This window comes from Oncorhynchus kisutch, linkage group LG17 (genome assembly GCF_002021735.2).
Source record: "Oncorhynchus kisutch isolate 150728-3 linkage group LG17, Okis_V2, whole genome shotgun sequence".
Taxonomy (NCBI): Eukaryota; Metazoa; Chordata; class Actinopteri; order Salmoniformes; family Salmonidae; genus Oncorhynchus; species Oncorhynchus kisutch.
In genome coordinates this window covers 81388188-81408387 of record NC_034190.2, presented here as the reverse complement: position 1 = coordinate 81408387, position 20200 = coordinate 81388188, and the positions used below count along the sequence as shown (strand labels likewise).

The 20200-nt window shown below is 45.0% G+C and overlaps 1 protein-coding gene across 2 annotated transcripts in view; it reads right to left on the bottom strand.

Annotated features, from left to right (window-relative positions):
- The window catches only part of LOC109881071 (G-protein coupled receptor 61), a 3955-nt gene extending 1547 nt beyond the window's left edge, over positions 1 to 2408 (bottom strand). Inside the window, exons 1-3 of one of the 2 annotated variants that reach the window (XM_031794769.1) lie at positions 1998 to 2408; positions 1353 to 1865; positions 1 to 1074 (exon numbers count right to left, since the gene is read on the bottom strand). The exon at positions 1 to 1074 is cut by the window's left edge and continues 1547 nt beyond it. In XM_031794769.1, the coding sequence (XP_031650629.1) occupies positions 1 to 1074; positions 1353 to 1422 (1144 nt within the window). In that variant the 5' untranslated portion in view covers positions 1423 to 1865; positions 1998 to 2408. Of the gene's footprint in view, positions 1075 to 1352 lie in introns of both variants that reach the window. The other variant, XM_020473236.2, reaches the window with a different exon arrangement.
- Positions 2409 to 20200: the final 17792 nt, after the last annotated feature.

The window sequence follows — 20200 nt, the reverse complement described above, 5'->3', positions numbered from 1 at the left end:
AGGTGAAGCAGAAGTAACCGATCCAGGTCACGACTTCCTCCATCTGGCCCGAAGCCAGGGAGGCCGGGGGGGTGGAGACCAGGGCGGCGTACAGGTGAAAGGAGAAGTAAGGCAGCCAGCAGCATAGGAACTGGCCTCCAACCGCCACCAGGACTGCCGCAGCTTTACCCCCGTTGAAGGTCCTCTGACTGGGGGTGCGGAGTGGAGGGCATGGGCCCCCAGGGCCACCTCCGCGGCCTCCCCCCAGGCTGGCAGCCATGGTGGATTGGCTGCTGAGGGACTCGGAGCGGTGAGGGCGGGGCCCAGGTGTGTCCATCCCGGTAGGTAAGGGGCCATGCTGCATGGCTGCGACCCTGGCTACTTTAAACATGTTACAGTACACAACAAGGATGATCAGCACTGGACACAGGAAGTAGACAAAGGTAAAGAAGAGCATGAATATTAACCGTGTGGTCCCTCCTCCTCCGGTCCAGTGTAGGGAGCAACGTCTCTGGCTTGGATGACTCGGGATCATGGGAGCCTCTAGTCCCCCTCCGAGTTCGACCCCTACCCCCTGGCTCCCCTGGAAGACCCAGCCCAGGAGTGGCATTGCTGACGTGACAATAGCTTTGATCCAGATCCCGACCAACACCGTCACAACCACCCCCACGGTCATCTTGACCTCATGGCGCATGGGGTGGACAATATAATAGTACCTCTCCACGTTGATGGCAGAGATAGACAAGATGGCGGCACTGACCAGACCCACGCTAAGACAGAGGTAGCTCCGGCACAGTGCCTCGTCGTGCGCCAAAACCCGGTCCGGCAGCATCCCCAGAGGCATCAGAACCAGAGCCGCCAGCAGGTCAACCAGACACAGGTGGAACACGAAGGCGAACTTCCTCAGCTGCGGTGTCTTGGTGATGACAGCCATGACGGCTAGGTTGCCTACGACCGCTAAGAGGTCCATGAGAAGCATCACACACAGGGCCAGGGACTGGGCCAGGGGGGCTCTGCTGGCGCCGGTGCCCACGGGAAGACTCACTTTAGAGGCATTGGGGTGCAGCAAGGCTGGGAAGGCTGGGAGCCAGGGACCTGAATGAAATGCATTGTATTACACATATTTAAAATACATATAGAGTTGCCTATAAATACATACAAAATTATCAAAGCTCATGAACACATTAAAGTCCAGAGTACTGTCTTTAACCAAGTTAAGTTAAAGTCAGTACTCAGGCAGCAAAATTAGGATAACTGTCCCAAAACTCACAGGTTTTCCAGAAATCCTGGTTTGAGGATTACAGTTTTCCAGATTATTAATCTTCTAAAAAATAGAAAGTTACCAGAATTTTACAACCTTAGTTGGTACCGACCTGGAAGTCCGGAGAGAGAGGACTGGGAAGAGTTCCAGGGGGAGGTGGAGCTGTCAACAGGAGGCTCCATGAGAGGATGAGAGAGAAGGAAGGAGTGAGACCAGGGAGACTCACAGGCCCATCACCCATCCTCCCCTGCTTCGGGCTGGTTGCTGAGGAACAAGGGGACTGGAGGGGTTTCGGGGGTGGGTTGGGGCTGAGGCTGAGGAACAGGGGGACCGGGGGGATTTGGGGGGTGGGTTGGGGCTGAGGAACTGGGGGACTGGGAGTGTTTGGGGGGTGGGCTAGGGATGAGGAACAGAGGCTCAGGTGGCGGGGGTACTGTCTATCAGGGCAGGTAGAGCTGGACAGGTCATGGACAGGTCACCCTGGACAGGTAGAGGTCTGGCAAAATCCCACTCTCATTCTAGAGATGAAGTCTGGTCGTACACCTGGTAACCAGACTAGATGGTGGAAGTCTGGACTGTGGATGAGATAGGCCTCTGGAGTGGTAGGAGAAGGGATGGGATGGACCTCTGGAGTGGTAGGAGAAGGGATGAGATGGACCTCTGGAGTGGTAGGAGAAGGGATGAGATGGACCTCTGGAGTGGTAGGAGAAGGGATGGAATGGATCTCTGGAGTGGTAGGAGAAGGGATGAGATGGACCTCTGGAGTGGTAGGAGAAGGGATGAGATGGACCTCTGGAGTGGTAGGAGAAGGGATGAGATGGGTCTCTGGAGAGGTAGGAGAAGGGATGAGATGGATCTCTGGAGTGGTAGGAGAAGGGATGAGATGGACCTCTGGAGTGGTAGGAGAAGGGATGAGATGGACCTCTGGAGTGGTAGGAGAAGGGATGAGATGGGTCTCTGGAGTGGTAGGAGAAGGGATGAGATTGGTCTCTGGTAGGAGAAGGGATGGAATGGACCTCTGGAGTGGTAGGAGAAGGGATGGAATGGATCTCTGGAGTGGTAGGAGAAGGGATGAGATGGGTCTCTGGGAGGAGAAGGGATGAGATGGGTCTCTGGTAGGAGAAGGGATGAGATGGGTCTCTGGTAGGAGAAGGGATGAGATGGGTCTCTGGTAGGAGAAGGGATGAGATGGGTCTCTGGTAGGAGAAGGGATGAGATGTGTCTCTGGTAGGAGAAGGGATGAGATGGGTCTCTGGTAGGAGAAGGGATGAGATGGGTCTCTGGTAGGAGAAGGGATGAGATGGGTCTCTGGTAGGAGAAGGGATGAGATGGGTCTCTGGTAGGAGAAGGGATGAGATGGGTCTCTGGTAGGAGAAGGGATGAGATGGGTCTCTGGTAGGAGAAGGGATGAGATGGGTCTCTGGTAGGAGAAGGGATGAGATGGGTCTCTGGTAGGAGAAGGGATGAGATGGGTCTCTGGTAGGAGAAGGGATGAGATGGGTCTCTGGTAGGAGAAGGGATGAGTCTCTAGTAGGAGAAGGGATGAGTCTCTGGTAGGAGAAGGGATGAGATGGGTCTCTGGTAGGAGAAGGGATGAGATGGGTCTCTGGTAGGAGAAGGGATGAGATGGGTCTCTGGTAGGAGAAGGGATGAGATGGGTCTCTGGTAGGAGAAGGGATGAGATGGGTCTCTGGTAGGAGAAGGGATGAGATGGGTCTCTGGTAGGAGAAGGGATGAGATGGGTCTCTGGTAGGAGAAGGGATGAGTCTCTAGTAGGAGAAGGGATGAGTCTCTGGTAGGAGAAGGGATGAGATGGGTCTCTGGTAGGAGAAGGGATGAGATGGGTCTCTGGTAGGAGAAGGGATGAGTCTCTAGTAGGAGAAGGGATGAGTCTCTGGTAGGAGAAGGCCTCACTCGATGACGATCCAGGTGAAGGTACAACACTTTATCTTTCTCCTCCCACAGAATGATGCATTCTTAATGATGTTGAGATGTTTCTGGTTGGAGGGGTTGGACTCTGAAACAAAGGAGAAGAAACATTACTGGTAAAAAATAAAATAAAATAGGCGTTTAAATGCAGGCATTAAAAAAACACAGCTGTTATGAACTGCGAGGTAAAGCCTTTGTTGAAATCAACTATGTCTGCATCTGCACGAAGAAAGAGCTTCACTACAATGAAGTTTTGAATGCGATTCACTTCACTGTCTGACCTACTTCAAATAATGTAATTTAAACATTACAAAGCTACATCAACAGCAACCGCCTTCTAAGAAACCAAAGAGAAGGATTCTCCTACGAAGCAGGAGCAAAATACAACATCCTCCTTTTCTGTTTGTAATGATAAAATGTAGAACAACACTCAAATTCAAACATTTGCATTTAAAACCTGTAAAACTCACATTTTAACACTCGTTGTGTTATAGTAGATCATGTATAATATATACACATAAACATGTTATTATGGCTGTCATAGTAGTAATCTTCATCTGGGGCTGGCGGTTCATTTCACCCCTGTGTTTATAATTAGGCCACAGTCCTCATGTACAGTCACATATATACAGCCATTTCTTCATTTGTCCCATAATGTGACATCTGCGTTTTTCCAGAGCAGCCAGCCCTGCTGGGGAGAAACTAAAGACACGGAGGATGCAGTCCACCATATGTCTTCAGAGACAAAAAAATACATAGTGTTAAGAGAATGTGTCAGCTGTGGTCATATAACTGAATTCATCATTTACAGTAATGTGAAATTAAGCAGAAATGATAATGGTATCTGTAAAAGTATGAAATATAGAGAGATTACCGAGTCACTGCAAAGACAGGAGCATCTATCCATGGGAGTTTTGTGGATACAAACTAGGCTATTTGGAAATGTCAGGCCACACTATCTAGTATCACAGAATCAGTAAGCAAATGTTTATGTACTATAAATACGAACTGTGTCATTCTGGGTTATTAAAGCTAATACTATTAAAGTGGGCCAAGGAGTAGTGAAACATGAAACATGGTGTTGTAATGTTAGTCTAGGGGGAGTAGCTGTAATGAAACATGGTGTTGTAATGCTAGTCTAGGGGGAGTAGCTGTAATGAAACATGGTGTTGTAATGCTAGTCTAGGGGGAGCAGCTGTAATGAAACATGGTGTTGTAATGTTAGTCTAGGAGGAGCAGCTGTAATGAAACATGGTGTTGTAATGCTAGTCTAGGGGGAGTAGCTGTAATGAAACATGGTGTTGTAATGCAAGTCTAGGGGGAGTAGCTGTAATGAAACATGGTGTTGTAATGCTAGTCTAGGGGGAGTAGCTGTAATGAAACATGGTGTTGTAATGTTAGTCTAGGGGGAGTAGCTGTAATGAAACATGGTGTTGTAATGCTAGTCTAGGGGGAGTAGCTGTAGTGAAACATGGTGTTGTAATGCTAGTCTAGGGGGAGTAGCTGTAATGTAACATGGTGTTGTAAAGCTAGTCTAGGGGGAGTAGCTGTAATGAAACATGGTGTTGTAATGCTAGTCTAGGGGGAGTAGCTGTAATGAAACATGGTGTTGTAATGCTAGTCTAGGGGGAGTAGCTGTAATGAAACATGGTGTTGTAATGCTAGTCTAGGAGGAGTAGCTGTAATGAAACATGGTGTTGTAATGTTAGTCTAGGGGGAGTAGCTGTAATGAAACATGCTGTTGTAATGCTAGTCTAGGGGAGTAGCTGTAATGAAACATGGTGTTGTAATGCTAGTCTAGGGGAGCAGCTGTAATGAAACATGGTGTTGTAATGTTAGTCTAGGAGGAGCAGCTGTGATGAAACATGGTGTTGTAATGCTAGTCTAGGAGGAGTAGCTGTAATGAAACATGGTGTTGTAATGCTAGTCTAGGAGGAGTAGCTGTAATGAAACATGGTGTTGTAATGTTAGTCTAGGGGGAGTAGCTGTAATGAAACATGGTGTTGTAATGCAAGTCTAGGGGGAGTAGCTGTAATGAAACATGGTGTTGTAATGCTAGTCTAGGGGGAGTAGCTGTAATGAAACATGGTGTTGTAATGTTAGTCTAGGGGGAGTAGCTGTAATGAAACATGGTGTTGTAACGCTAGTCTAGGGGGAGTAGCTGTAGTGAAACATGGTGTTGTAATGCTAGTCTAGGGGGAGTAGCTGTAATGTAACATGGTGTTGTAAAGCTAGTCTAGGGGGAGTAGCTGTAATGAAACATGGTGTTGTAATGCTAGTCTAGGAGGAGTAGCTGTAATGAAACATGGTGTTGTAATGCTAGTCTAGGGGGAGTAGCTGTAATGAAACATGGTGTTGTAATGCAAGTCTAGGGGGAGCAGCTGTAATGAAACATGGTGTTGTAATGTTAGTCTAGGAGGAGTAGCTTTAATGAAACATGGTGTTGTAATGCTAGTCTAGGGGGAGTAGCTGTAATGAAACATGGTGTTGTAATGCTAGTCTAGGGGGAGTAGCTGTAATGAAACATGGTGTTGTAATGTTAGTCTATGAGGAGTAGCTGTAATGAAACATGGTGTTGTAATGTTAGTCTAGGGGGAGTAGCTGTAATGAAACATGGTGTTGTAATGCTAGTCTAGGGGGAGTAGCTGTAGTGAAACATGGTGTTGTAATGCTAGTCTAGGGGGAGTAGCTGTAATGTAACATGGTGTTGTAAAGCTAGTCTAGGGGGAGTAGCTGTAATGAAACATGGTGTTGTAATGCTAGTCTAGGAGGAGTAGCTGTAATGAAACATGGTGTTGTAATGCTAGTCTAGGGGGAGTAGCTGTAATGAAACATGGTGTTGTAATGCTAGTCTAGGGGGAGTAGCTGTAATGAAACATGCTGTTGTAATGCTAGTCTAGGGGGAGTAGCTGTAATGAAACATGGTGTTGTAATGCTAGTCTAGGGGAGTAGCTGTAATGAAACATGGTGTTGTAATGCTAGTCTAGGGAGAGTAGCTGTAATGAAACATCGTGTTGTAATGTTAGTCTAGGAGGAGTACCTGTAATGAAACATGGTGTTGTAATGCTAGTCTAGGGGGAGTAGCTGTAATGAAACATGGTGTTGTAATGCTAGTGTAGGGGGAGTAGCTGTAATGAAACATGGTGTTGTAATGTTAGTCTAGGGGGAGTAGCTGTAATGAAACATGGTGTTGTAATGCTAGTCTAGGGGGAGTAGCTGTAGTGAAACATGGTGTTGTAATGCTAGTCTAGGGGGAGTAGCTGTAATGAAACATGGTGTTGTAAAGCTAGTCTAGTGGGAGTAGCTGTAATGAAACATGGTGTTGTAATGCTAGTCTAGGAGGAGTAGCTGTAATGAAACATGGTGTTGTAATGCTAGTCTAGGGGGAGTAGCTGTAATGAAACATGGTGTTGTAATGCTAGTCTAGGGGGAGTAGCTGTAATGAAACATGCTGTTGTAATGCTAGTCTATGAGGAGTAGCTGTAATGAAACATGGTGTTGTAATGCTAGTCTAGGAGGAGTAGCTGTAATGAAACATGGTGTTGTAATGCTAGTCTAGGGGGAGTAGCTGTAATGAAACATGGTGTTGTAATGCTAGTCTAGGAGGAGTAGCTGTAATGAAACATGGTGTTTGTAATGCTAGTCTAGGGGGAGTAGCTGTAGTGAAACATGGTGTTGTAATGCTAGTCTAGGGGGAGTAGCTGTAATGAAACATGGTGTTGTAATGCTAGTCTAGGGGAGTAGCTGTAATGAAACATGGCGTTGTAATGCTAGTCTAGGGGGAGTAGCTGTAATGAAACATGGTGTTGTAATGCTAGTCTAGGGGGAGTAGTGTTGTCAAAGCCCTTTCTTTCTCTCTAGCCCTCTGAGGGTGTATGTGTGTTCTTATGTGTGTGTGTGTTTGTGTGTGCATGTGTGTGCATGTGTGTGTGTGTGTGTGTGTGTGTGTGTGTGTGTGTGTGTGTGTGTGTGTGTGTGTGTGTGTGTGTGTGTGTGTGTGTGTGTGTGTGTGTGTGTGTGTGTGTGTGTGTGTGTGTGTGTGTGTGTGTGTGTGTGTGTGCAAAACCGTGAGGCCTGTTCTGATGTTTACTGTCAACCCCACACACACCATCACACACACTGTCACAGTGATGGAACACCCACAGCATCACGAGAAAGAAAACAACCAACCACACAGGCTGTTGCTACTTGTTCACACCTGCATATGCAATTCTTCCCATGTCGCAAGTTGTGACGAACAAAAACTTTGTTTCACTTATATAGCTGATTCTTTTCCAGCTCGTCACCAATGGCCGCCACGCATTCACATCATGGACGAATCACTGACTGCGGATGTATCTCAATTGTCATAGGGCTCTTGTCGAAAGTGGTACCGATACAGGGAATATGGTGCCATTTTGGTACACTATCTGACTTTTGCTCCTGGGGTCTTTGTGTCAGTACAACCTTCCACCAGATAATTAACGTGGTCTTTCTTAGCTGTGATGTCTTACTGTAGTCTAATGGATACGCAACCCCTCAGAGACACTATCCTATCAGCACAACCTATCAGCATAACCTGTCAGCATAAATAGGTTTACAGCCTGTAAAAAACACAGGCTTCCTCAGAAAACGACACTCTACGCTCTTATATATATATATATTTTTTTATGTAAAAGTGCTTTCTTGATCCTAAAAGGGTTCTTTGGCTGTTCCGATAGGACAGGGATCATCGACTAAATTCAGCCACAGGAAGAATTTTTCTTGAGTGGATGGTCAGGGGGCTGGAACATAATTACAAATCATTTGTAGACTGTAAAATTGATCGAAGGCCAATCCAGATATAACATTTGACTAAAACATAACCATTTCAAACCTTGCTTAAATTTGTATACAATCACATACACTAAGTGTACAAAACATTGAGTTGCACCTCCCCCTTTTGCCCTCAGAACAGTCTCAGTTTGTCAGGGCATTGACTCTACAAGGTGTCGAAAGCGTTACACAGGGATGCTGGCCCATGTTGACTCCAATGCTTTCCACAGTTGTGTCAAGTTGGTTGGATGTCCTCTGGGTGGTGGACCATTCTTGATGCACAAGGGAAACTGTTGAGCGTGAAAAACCCAGCAGCGTTGCAGTTCTTGACACAAACCGGTGCCTCTGGCATCTACTACCATACCCCGTTCAAAGGCACTTAAATATTTTGTCTTGCCCATTCATCCTCTGAATGGTACACATACACAATCCATTTCTAAATTGTCTCAAGGCTTAAAAATCCTTCTTTAAACTGTCTCCTCCCTTAATTTACACTGAATGAAGTGAATTTAACAAGTGACATCAATTAGGGATCATGGCTTCTCCTGGTTTCACGTGGTCAGTCTATGTTATAGAAAGAGAGTGTATTATACACTCAGTTTCACCTGGTCAGTCTATGTCATAGAAAGAGAGTGTATTATACACTCAGTTTCACCTGGTCAGTCTATGTCATAGAAAGAGAGTGTTTTGTACACTCAGTTTCTATCTCTCTATTATGTGTGGGAATACATTGGAACAGGTCTCCTAAATTGAAATCACTTGGAGCTGATTTGCTGGTGTTTTTACAATATTTTATGTCCAACACATACACACACACACACACACACACACACACACACACACACACACACACACACACACACACACACACACACACACACACACACACACACATACACATACACATACACATACACATACACATACACATACACATACACATAACACACACACACACATACACACACATACACATACACACACACACACACATACACATACACATACACATACACACACACACACACACACACACACACACATACACATACACACACACACATACACACACACACACATACACACACACACACACATACACACACACACACACACATACACACACACACACATACACACACACACACATACACACACACACACACGCACACACACACACACACACACACACACATACACACACACACACAAATGTTATTCAGAGTTCTACATGGAACCCAAAATAGTTCTACCTAGTTAAAAAAAAAAAAAAGTTAAATATTTTTTTTTAACAAAATAAATAAATAAAAAGGGTTCTACCTGGAACCAAAAAGGGTTCTACCTGGAACCAAAAAGGGTTCTAACCGGGAACCAAAAAGGGTTCTACCTGGAACCAAAAAGGGTTCTCCTACAGCAGGGGTTATCAAACTTTTTGTCCTGTGACCCCATTTTGATATTTAAAAAAATTGTGACCCCACCATGTAAAGATTTTTTTGGGGGGGGACTGGTTTGTAATAATATTTCAGTCTGAAGGAAGTATGGTTCAAAATGCATCAGAAAGATAATGGGACGTAAGTTCAGGAAAACATCAATAATTGATCTATGTGTTCGTGAGTCTTTTCTTTCAAGCACCGCATCTCAGTGCAAGAGGCATCACTACAGTCCCTGGTTTGAATACAGGCTGTATCACATCCGGCCGTGATTGGGAGTCCCATATGGTGGAGCACAATTGGCCCAATCCTTGTTTCTAATACTCTTCACACTACTGAATTTAAAATGGTTAAAATTGTGATTGTGTGTCACTGGCCTAAACACAATACCCCATAATGTCAAAGTGGAATTATGTTTTTTGTTTTTTGTGTTTTTACTAATAAATTACAAATAAAAGCTGAAATGTCTTGAGTCAATAAGTATTCAACTCCTTTGTTATTGCAAGTCTAAATAAGTTCAAGACTAAAAATGTTCTTAACAAGTCACATAATAAATTGCATAGACTCACTCTGTGTGCCATTACAGTGTTTAACATGATTTTTGAATGACTACCTCATCTCTGTACCCCACACATACAATTATCTGTAAGGTCCCTCAGTCAAGCAGTGAATTTCAAAAAGATTCAAACACAAAGACCAGGGAGGTTTTCCAATGCCTTGTTCCTATTGGTAGATGGGTAAAAATAGGTAAAAAATCAAATAAAAAGCAGACATTGAATATCCCTTTGAGCGTAATGAAGTTATTAATTACACTTTGGATGGTGTATCAATACACCCAGTCACTACAAAGATACAGGCGTCCATCCTAACTCAGTTGCCGGAGAGGAAGGAAACCGCTCAGGGATTTCACCATGAGACCAATGGTGACTTTAAAACAGTTTATAGAGTTGAATGGCTGTGATAGGAGACAAGTGAGGATGGATCAACCACATTGTAGTCACTCCATACACATACTGACCTAACTGACAGAGTGAAAACTAGGAAGCCTGTACAGAATGAACATATTTCAAAACACACATCTTGTTTGAATAAAGACACTAAAGTAATAGTGCAAAATAGTGCAAAAACGTGGCAAATCTGGGGCAAATCCAATACAACACATTATATATTATATACTGTATATCCTACACATTATATACATTATATATTTTCAACCATAGAATTTTGAAAATAATAATTGAAAAATCCAGGTGTATAAAGCTCTTAAAGACTTAACCAGAAAGACTCACAGCTGTAATTGTTGCCAAAGGTGATACTAACATGTATTGACTTTGTATTGGGAGTTGAATACTTATCTAATCAAGATATATTAGTGTTTTATTTTTCATAAAACATTTTACATATCCACGTTGACATTCCAGAGTATTTTGTGTAGATCAAACAAAAAGACAATTTAATCCATTTTAGTCCCACTCTGTAACACAACAAACATGAATACTTTTTGAAAGCATTGTATAGAATTAGCAATATAATTTAGTAAAATATGTTTTTTTTTCTCTACACACAGCTTGTATTTTTTACAGAACAGAATCTCCCATTTTTAATAAGATCAGGAGTACTGTAAAATTAAAAGTGAAAATAGCATTGAAACACTACCTCACTGTCCCAGCAAGGAGCTCCAAGCATTCATGTGAAAGAAATAAGAATTTGCCTTCAGGCCATGGCTAATTGAGAACCATATGACCCTCCCATCGCATGACTATCTGTGTGTTTACTGCTAGAAGGAGAACTAAACAATAGTTGTTTATTGTTTTAGCAACAGCTCAGCTTGTTTGTCCATTGAGAGAGGTCTAAAAGTAAACTCTAGATGGTTTCACCATCCCAATGTAATTTTCTTTTTTTTTTACCTTTATTTAACTAGGCAAGTCAGTTAAGAACAAATTCTTATTTTACAATGACGGTCTACCCCGGCCAAACTCTCCCCTAACTCAGACGACGCTGGGCCATTAAACATTTATTAAAAAATTTAACCAGTCAGTTAAAGAACAAATTATTATTTACAATGACAGACTACCGTGGAACAGTGGGGTTAAATGCCTTGTTCAGGGGGAGAACGAGAGATTTTTTACCTCGTCAGCTCTGGGATTCAATCCAGCAACCTTTCAGTTACGGACCCAACGCTCTAACCACTAGACTACCTACCATCCCAAAAGGAGTAGAGGTTTGAAAACCAAATGAGAACCATAGGTAGAATGTAGAGATGAATTTTAAAGTTGGATGCCCATAACATATTTATCTACCCTACTGTATAGATATATAAATGGTCCCTCAGCTAGCCAGATAGAACTGCCCTGTCCAGCACCTTTACACCCCCATGTCAACCTCCTCTCTCTGATCACACCTGACTCCTAATACAATATGTCCCACTCCAATTGTCTTCTTTTTTGAACTTCTCCTGACCCCCTGCTCTCTCAGTGACTCCTCTGCCATAAACAGACAGATTCTAGCATTCACTGGATGTGTTGTTTGTCACGAGAGGAGAGGTAAGTAGCCTAGCGCTCAAGCACTGGTAAGTATAAATGTCGTCATGACCTATAGTCACGTTGTGATACAGACTCTACAGACTTAGTAGTATGCAGACTTGTAAAAAAATAAAAAGCAGAGCGGTGAGAACGACATACCTTTAATAGTTAGTGTGGAGACGGGCTGCTCCTTCCTCTCCAGGTTCACTGTCTGCTTGGATGAGGGAAGTGGACCGATTTGGCTGGATCTCTCCCTCACACAAACACTCACTCACAGACTACAGCGCGTCAGAGAGGGAGAGAGAGAGAAGAGAGAGAGAGAGAGAGAGAGAGAGAGAGAGAGAGAGAGAGAGAGAGAGAGAGAGAGAGAGAGAAAGAAAGAAACAGAGAGAAAGAAACAGACGTTCCTGTGTCTCCTCCTCACCTGGCTCTTTGATCTCATCTTTCCCTGCCTGACCCACCCACCCCCACAACACACACACACACTCCACTCCCCTCAGTTTTTGTCTTGTTCAGGTGTCCACGGCAGAGCAACAGCAGAATGGATGAAAAAGCGAGAGCAGGACAGTGTGCTCCTCTCCTCTTGTTCTCCTGCTTCTGGTGCACAATGCAAACACACTTGCGCTCCACACATACATACATACACACACACACACACACACACACCACACCACACCACACCACGCACACACACTCTACACCACACCACACCACACCACACACACACACACACACACACACACACACACACCACACACACACACACACACACACACACACACACACACACACACACACACACACACACACACACACACACACACACACACACACACACACACACACACACACACACACATACACACACACACACACACACCACACCACACCACACCACACCACACCACACCACGCACACACACTCTACACCACACCACACCACACACACACACACACACCACACACACACACACACACTCCACACACACACACACACACACACACACACATACACACACACACACACACACACACACACACACACACACACACACACACACACACACACACACACACACACACACACCAAACCACACACACACACACACACACATACACACACACACACACCAAACCACACCACACTCACACACATGCGCTCACTCCGGCATACGTTCAGGGCTCAGGGTAACTGCAGAGCAGTGAGGCAGTGAGGGGTAGGGAGGCAGGCAGCACCCAGTCTCGGTGCTTCTCCGCTGGGTCTTAGTGCTCACATCCTGTTCTGGCTGGATGGATGACTGGCTCCTTCTAGATGTTTCCCTATCTCTCTCTCTATCTGCCTGAATGTCCAAAACAAACTCCTAGCCCCTAGCCCCTACCCACTACCCACCGGGCACAGACGTCAATTCAACATCTATTCCACACCAGTGTGTTCCCAGTGGGTAAGCTCTTGCGTATATCTGAAAGGATGGGTGATTGATGATAGGAAGCAATATGGTCCAAATTCCACCCAGCCTATCAAAAGGCAAGGTTAATTAGTTTTCATATGGCTTCAACTTATCATTCAACCCTGTTTATACCTGGTGCTAACATGCACCTTTTGTCCTGATCTTGTCCACATTCTAATTATGCCCACATTTTCAGACAGGCGTAGAAGATTAAAATACACATTGTGATCAGATTGTGATCAGATCCTTCTGACCACCTCGGGATGTGGTCAGGCACGCATTGTGTCTGGTTATCAATCACCTGTAAACACATCTGTATGGTCAAACCATAGACTTACGGCTTCAGTAGTTGTCTTAAAGTAAATAAATTCACATTATTTTTGAAAGAATGTCTGTCACGTAATTTGACCAGCTAATCTGGTCACAATGTGGACACAGAATGAAGGATTTAGAGACATTTTAATACAATGTGAAGATGTGACAAACCTCGAGCAGATAGTGATTGGATCATATTGATCATATCACGAAACTCACATTTTAGCGCATGGTGTAAATAAGGCTATTGATACAGTATACATGAGAGGGTAGAGGAGAGAGGCTATAGGGGTTGAATTGGGATTATTGTGTTTGGTGGAGTTCCAAATAGCACCCTATTTCCTATGTAGTGCACTACCGTTGACCTGGGACAAAAGACAACGAAGGGAATGGGGAGTCTTTTGGGACACAGTCTTTTTCTCTAGCCTTGGTAAAGGTCACCTCAGAGCAAAAAAAAATCACATGTATGATTCTCTTTTATCGCTCTCAATGGCTCTAATTCTCTCTCCATCGCTCTTGTTGGCAAGATCTCTCCCACTACTTCATTACAATCCCAGGAAAGCCCTCTGAAGAGCTCCCTGGTTCATTACAATCCCAGGAAAGCCCTCTGAAGAGCTCCCTGGTTCATTACAATCCCAGGAAATCCCTCAGATGATCTCCTTGGTTCATTACAATCACAGGAAAGCCCTCTGAAAATCTCCCTGGTTCATTACAATCCTTCTCATGAGAATTATTGATCTGATGAAGGGAGGATTAGTGATCTGATGGGGGGAGGATTAGTGATCTGATGGGGGAGGATTAGTGATCTGATGGGGGGAGGATTAGTGATCTGATGGGGGGAGGATTAGTGATCTGATGGGGGGAGGATTAGGGATCTGATGGGGGAGGATTAGTGATCTGATGGGGGGAGGATTAGTGATCTGATGGGGGGAGGATTAGTGATCTGATGGGAGGAGGATTAGTGATCTGATGGGGGGAGGATTAGTGATCTGATGGGGAGGATTAGTGATCTGATGGGGGGAGGATTAGTGATCTGATGGGGGGAGGATTAGTGATCTGATGGGGGGAGGATTAGTGATCTGATGGGGGGAGGATTAGTGATCTGATGGGGGGAGGATTAGTGGTCTGATGGGGGGAGGATTAGTGATCTGATGGGGGGAGGATTAGTGATCTGATGGGGGGAGGATTAGTGATCTGATGGGGGGAGGATTAGTGATCTGATGGGGGGAGGATTAGTGGTCTGATGGGGGGAGGATTAGTGGTCTGATGGGGGGAGTATTAGGGATCTGATGGGGGAGGATTAGTGATCTGATGGGGGGAGGATTAGTGATCTGATGGGGAAGGATTAGTGATCTGATGGGAGGAGGATTAGTGATCTGATGGGGGGAGGATTATTGATCTGATGGGGGGAGGATTAGTGATCTGATGGGGAGGATTAGTGATCTGATGGGGGGAGGATTAGTGATCTGATGGGGGGAGGATTAGTGATCTGATGGGGGGAGGATTAGGGATTTGATGGGGGGAGGATTAGTGATCTGATGGGGGGAGGATTAGTGATCTGATGGGTGGAGGATTAGTGATCTGATGGGGGGAGGATTAGTGGTCTGATGGGGGGAGGATTAGTGGTCTGATGGGGGGAGTATTAGGGATCTGATGGGGGAGGATTAGTGATCTGATGGGGGGAGGATTAGTGATCTGATGGGGGAGGATTAGTGATCTGATGGGGGGAGGATTAGGGATTTGATGGGGGGAGGATTATTGATCTGATGGGGGGAGGATTAGTGATCTGATGGGGGGAGGATTAGTGATCTGATGGGGGGAGGATTAGTGGTCTGATGGGGGGAGGATTAGTGGTCTGATGGTGGGAGGATTAGTGATCTGATGGGGGGAGGATTAGGGATCTGATGGGGAGAGGATTAGTGATCTGATGGGGAGAGGATTAGTGATCTGATGGGGAGAGGATTAGTGATCTGATGGGGGGAGGATTAGTGATCTGATGGGGAGAGGATTATTGAACTGCTTGTGAGGCCAAAATGACAATGGTTAATGGTAATGAGATGAGATTATTGTTGACTAAACCCAGTACATAGCACATAGTCTACAGACCATAGTAGTAGATGAGCTACAGTACATATATTTGGCTCTTTAATTCATTATTTCATGCAGAACAATAAAAGTGAAAGTGAGATACAGTTGTACTAAATCCCAGACTGCCGTACTGTCTAGTACAGTACAGTACTCTACGGTTATTCTTTAAAAGTTCTTTCCTCACCATCTTAAATAAGCATGCCCCATTTAAAAAATTTGAACCTGGAATAGTCCATGGAGAATAAGAACACCTCCTCCCAGCTGCCCACTGCACTGAAGATAGGAAACACTGTCACCACTGATAAATATCTGCAAAATCTGGAGCCCTACAAACCAGCCGAGCTAGACAATCTGGACCCTCTCTTTCTAAAATGATCCGCCAATATTGTTGCAACCCCTATTACTAGCCTGTTCAACCTCTCTTTCATATCGTCTAATTCCAAAAGATTGGAAAGCTGCCGCGGTCATCCCCCTCTTCAAAGGGGGAGACGTTCTAGACCCAAACTGCACCAGAACTTTCTAAGGTCTTCGAAAGCCAAGTTAACAAACAGATAACCGACCATTTCGAATCCCACCGTACCTTCACCGTTATGCAATCTGGTTTCCGAGCTGGTCATGGGTGCACCTCAGCCACGCTTAAGGTCCTAAACGATATCATAACTGCCATCGATAAGAGACAATACTGTACAGCTGTATTCATTGACCTGGACAAGGCTTTTGACTCCGTCAATCAACACATTCTATCTTATTCAAAGCAGTTAACCCACTGTTCCTAGGCCGTCACTGAACATAAGAATTTGTTCTTAACTGACTTGCCAAGTTAAATAAAGGTAAAATAAAAAAAATATTATCGGCAAACTCAACAGCCTTGGTTTCTCAAATGACTGGTTCATCAACTACTTCTCAGACAGAGTTCAGTGTGTCAAATCAGAGGGCCTGTTGTCAGGACCTCTGGCAGTCTCTGTGGGGGTGCCACAGGGTTCAATTCTCAGGCCGACTCTTTTCTCTGTATATATCAATGTATATATACATTGTATACTGTATATATTGCTGCTGGTGATTCTCTGATCCACCTCTACGCAGACGACACCATTCTGTATACTTCTGGCCCTTCTTTGGACACTGTGTTAACAAACCTCCAGACGAGCTTCAATGCCATACAACTCTCCTTACATGGTCTCCAACTGCTCTTAAATGCAAGTAAAAATAAATGCATGCTCTTCAACCGATCGCTGCCCGTCTGTCAAGCATCACTACTCTGGACGGTTCTGACTTAGAATATGTGGACAACTACAAATACCTAGGTGTCTGGCAAAACCTGACTCTAAAGGGGAGGGTCCGGGTGTGCATCCCTTCACAGCGGCGGCTCCGGTGCGGGACGTAGAACCCACTTCGCCCGCAGATCCCTCCGCTTTGGTGGCAGCCCTGGTGCATGGACCTTCACTGGAGGAACCGGGCTGCAGGAACCATCGCTGGAGGGTGCGGACTGGGGACCGTCGCTGGAGGGTGCGGACTGGGGACCGTCGCTGGAGGCTCCGGACTGGAGGCCTGGTTCTTGGAGCAGGCACAGGACTCACCGGGCTAGAGAGACACACTGGAGGCCTGGTTCGTGGAGCAGGTACAGGACTCACCGGGTTGGAGAGACACACTGGAGGCCTGGTTCGTGGAGCAGGCACAGGACTCACCGGGCTGGAGAGACACACTGGAGGCCTGGTTCGTGGAGCAGGCACAACCCGTCCTGGCAGGATACCCACTTCAATCCAGCGGGGCACCAGCACAGGACTCACTGGGTTGCGAAAGCACACTGGAGGTCTGGAGCTTAGAGCTAGCACAACCCCCCCTGGCTGAATCACCACTTTAGCCCGGCACGTTCAAGGTGCTGACACAGGACGCACTGGGCTGTGCAGGCGCACTGGAGACACCTTGCGCAGAGCGGCGCAGGATATCCTGGTCCGAAGAGGCACACTGGAGACCAGGAGCGCTGAGCCGGTACCAACCTTCTTGGCTGGATACCCCTCTTTAGGGCTGGATACCCCTCTTTACGTGGCAGGTATGGAGAGCATGTACTGCACGCACCGGGCTGTGACTGTGCACTGAAGGTACGGTGCGTAAAACCGTAAAACATGGCACTGGAACCGTGACCAATGCCGCTCGCCAACCCGTGTGCCCCCCCGTGCCTCTCCTGCTCCTCTCTATCTGCCTCCGCCTTTTTTCATGGCAGGCTTTTGACGCCTCTCGTGCTCCCTTCTCTGCCTTAACTCCTGATCTCTCCTCTCCTCTCTATCTGCCTCCGCCTGTTTCCATGGCAGGCTTTTGTCGCCTGCCATGATCTCCTCCCATGTCCACGATGTCCTAAACACCCTTCTCTCCCGTGCCCAGGATCCCTTCTCCTCCTGGCCACGCTGCTTGGTCCTTTTGTGGTGGGATCTTCTGTCACGATCGTCATGGGAAGAAGTGGACCAAATCGCAGCGTGGTACATGTTCATTCTATTTATTTCTTTAATGAACACCGACAACAACAAAACGCGAACGTGACGTTCTGCAAGGCAAAATAATGCTAAATAAACCAATGCAAAAAATAAGATCCCACAAATGAAAGAGGGAAAAAGGACTGCCTAAGTATGATTCCCAATCAGAGACAATGATGGACAGCTGCCTCTGATTGGGAACCACACTCGGCCAAAAAACGAAGAAATAGAAAACATAAAAATAAAGAAACTAGAATGCCCACCCTAGTCACACCCTGGCCTAACCAAAATAGAGAATAAAAGCCTCTCTATGGCCAGGGCGTGACAATTACATTACTGACTCCTATACAACATACGACTACGGCACGCAGAACTGACCAAGATATTATGTGTTACATTGCCGTTTTAAACATCTAAACAAACTGTCATTACATTGCCTCTCAGCCATTGGGTGAAGGGTGTCATCTGAATGACATATAACACATATACATATAACGTATGTCTTTGGAATGGAATGACAAAAAAAGATCATCAAAGACATCAACCACCCGTGCCATGGCCTGTTCACCCCGCTATCATCCAGAAGGTCAGGTCAGTACTGGTGCATCAAAGCTGGGATCGAGAGACTGAAAAACAGCTTCTATCTCAAGGCCATCAGACTGTTAAATAGCCATCATTTGCCAGCCTCCACCCAATACCCTGAATTCAGTCACTGTCACTAACCGGCTACCATCCGGTTACTCAATCTTGCACCATGTACATGGAAAAAGGGTCACTTTAAAAATCTTCCATACTGTTTTACCCATTTCATATCCTTTAGTTGTGGTTTCTTTGCAGCAATTCGATCATGAAGAACAGTAGATGTTGAGATGTTTCTTGTTACTTGAACTCTGTGAAGCATTTATTTGGGCTGCAATTTCTGAGGTGCAGTTAACTCTAATGAACTTATCCTATGCAGCAGAGGAAACTCTGGGTCTTCCTTTCCCGTGACAGTCCTCATGAGAGCCAGTTTCAGTTTTGCACTTGATGGTTTTTGCGACTGCACTTGAAGAAACTTGAAAACGTCTTGAAATGTTCCGCATTGACTGATCTTCATGTCTTAAAGTAATGATGGACTGTTGTTTTTCTTTGCTTATTTGAGCGATTTTTGCCATAATATGGACGTGGTCTTTCACCAAATAGGGCTATCTTCTTTATACCACCCCTACCTCGTCACAACACATCTGATTGGCTCAAACGCATTAAGAAGGAAAGAAATTCAACAAATGACCTTTTAACAAGGCACACCTGTTAATTGAAATTCATTCCGGGTGACTACCTCATGAAGCTGGTTGAGATAATGCCAAGAGTATGCAAAGCTGTCAAAGGCAAAGGGTGGCAACTTTGAAGCATCTCAAATATAAAATATAGTTTGATTTATTTAACTTACGACATGATTCCATGTGTGTTATTTCCTAGTTTTGATGTCTTCACTATTATTCTACAATCTAGAAAATAGTCCAAATAAAGAAAACCCATTGAATAAGCAGGTGTGTCTAAACTTTTGACTGGTACTGTGTATACAGTTGAAGTCGGAAGTTTACATGTAGAATAGATACAGTAATACTGTAGTATAGATGCAGTTATACTGTAGTATAGATACAGTAATACTGTAGAATAGATATGTACAGTTGAAGTTTGAAGTTTACATACACTTAGGATGGAGTCATAAAAACTTCTTGTTAACAATCTATAGTTTTGGCAAATCGGTTTGGACATCTGCTTTGTGTATGACACAAGTAATTTAACATTGTTCACAGACAGATTATTTCACTTATAATTCACTGTATCACAATTCCAGTGGGTCAGAAGTTTACATACACTAAGTTGAATGTGTCTTTAAACAGCTTGGAAAAGAACAGAAAATGATGTCATGGCTTCTGATAGGCTAATTGACATCATTTGAGTCAATTGGAGGTGTACCTGT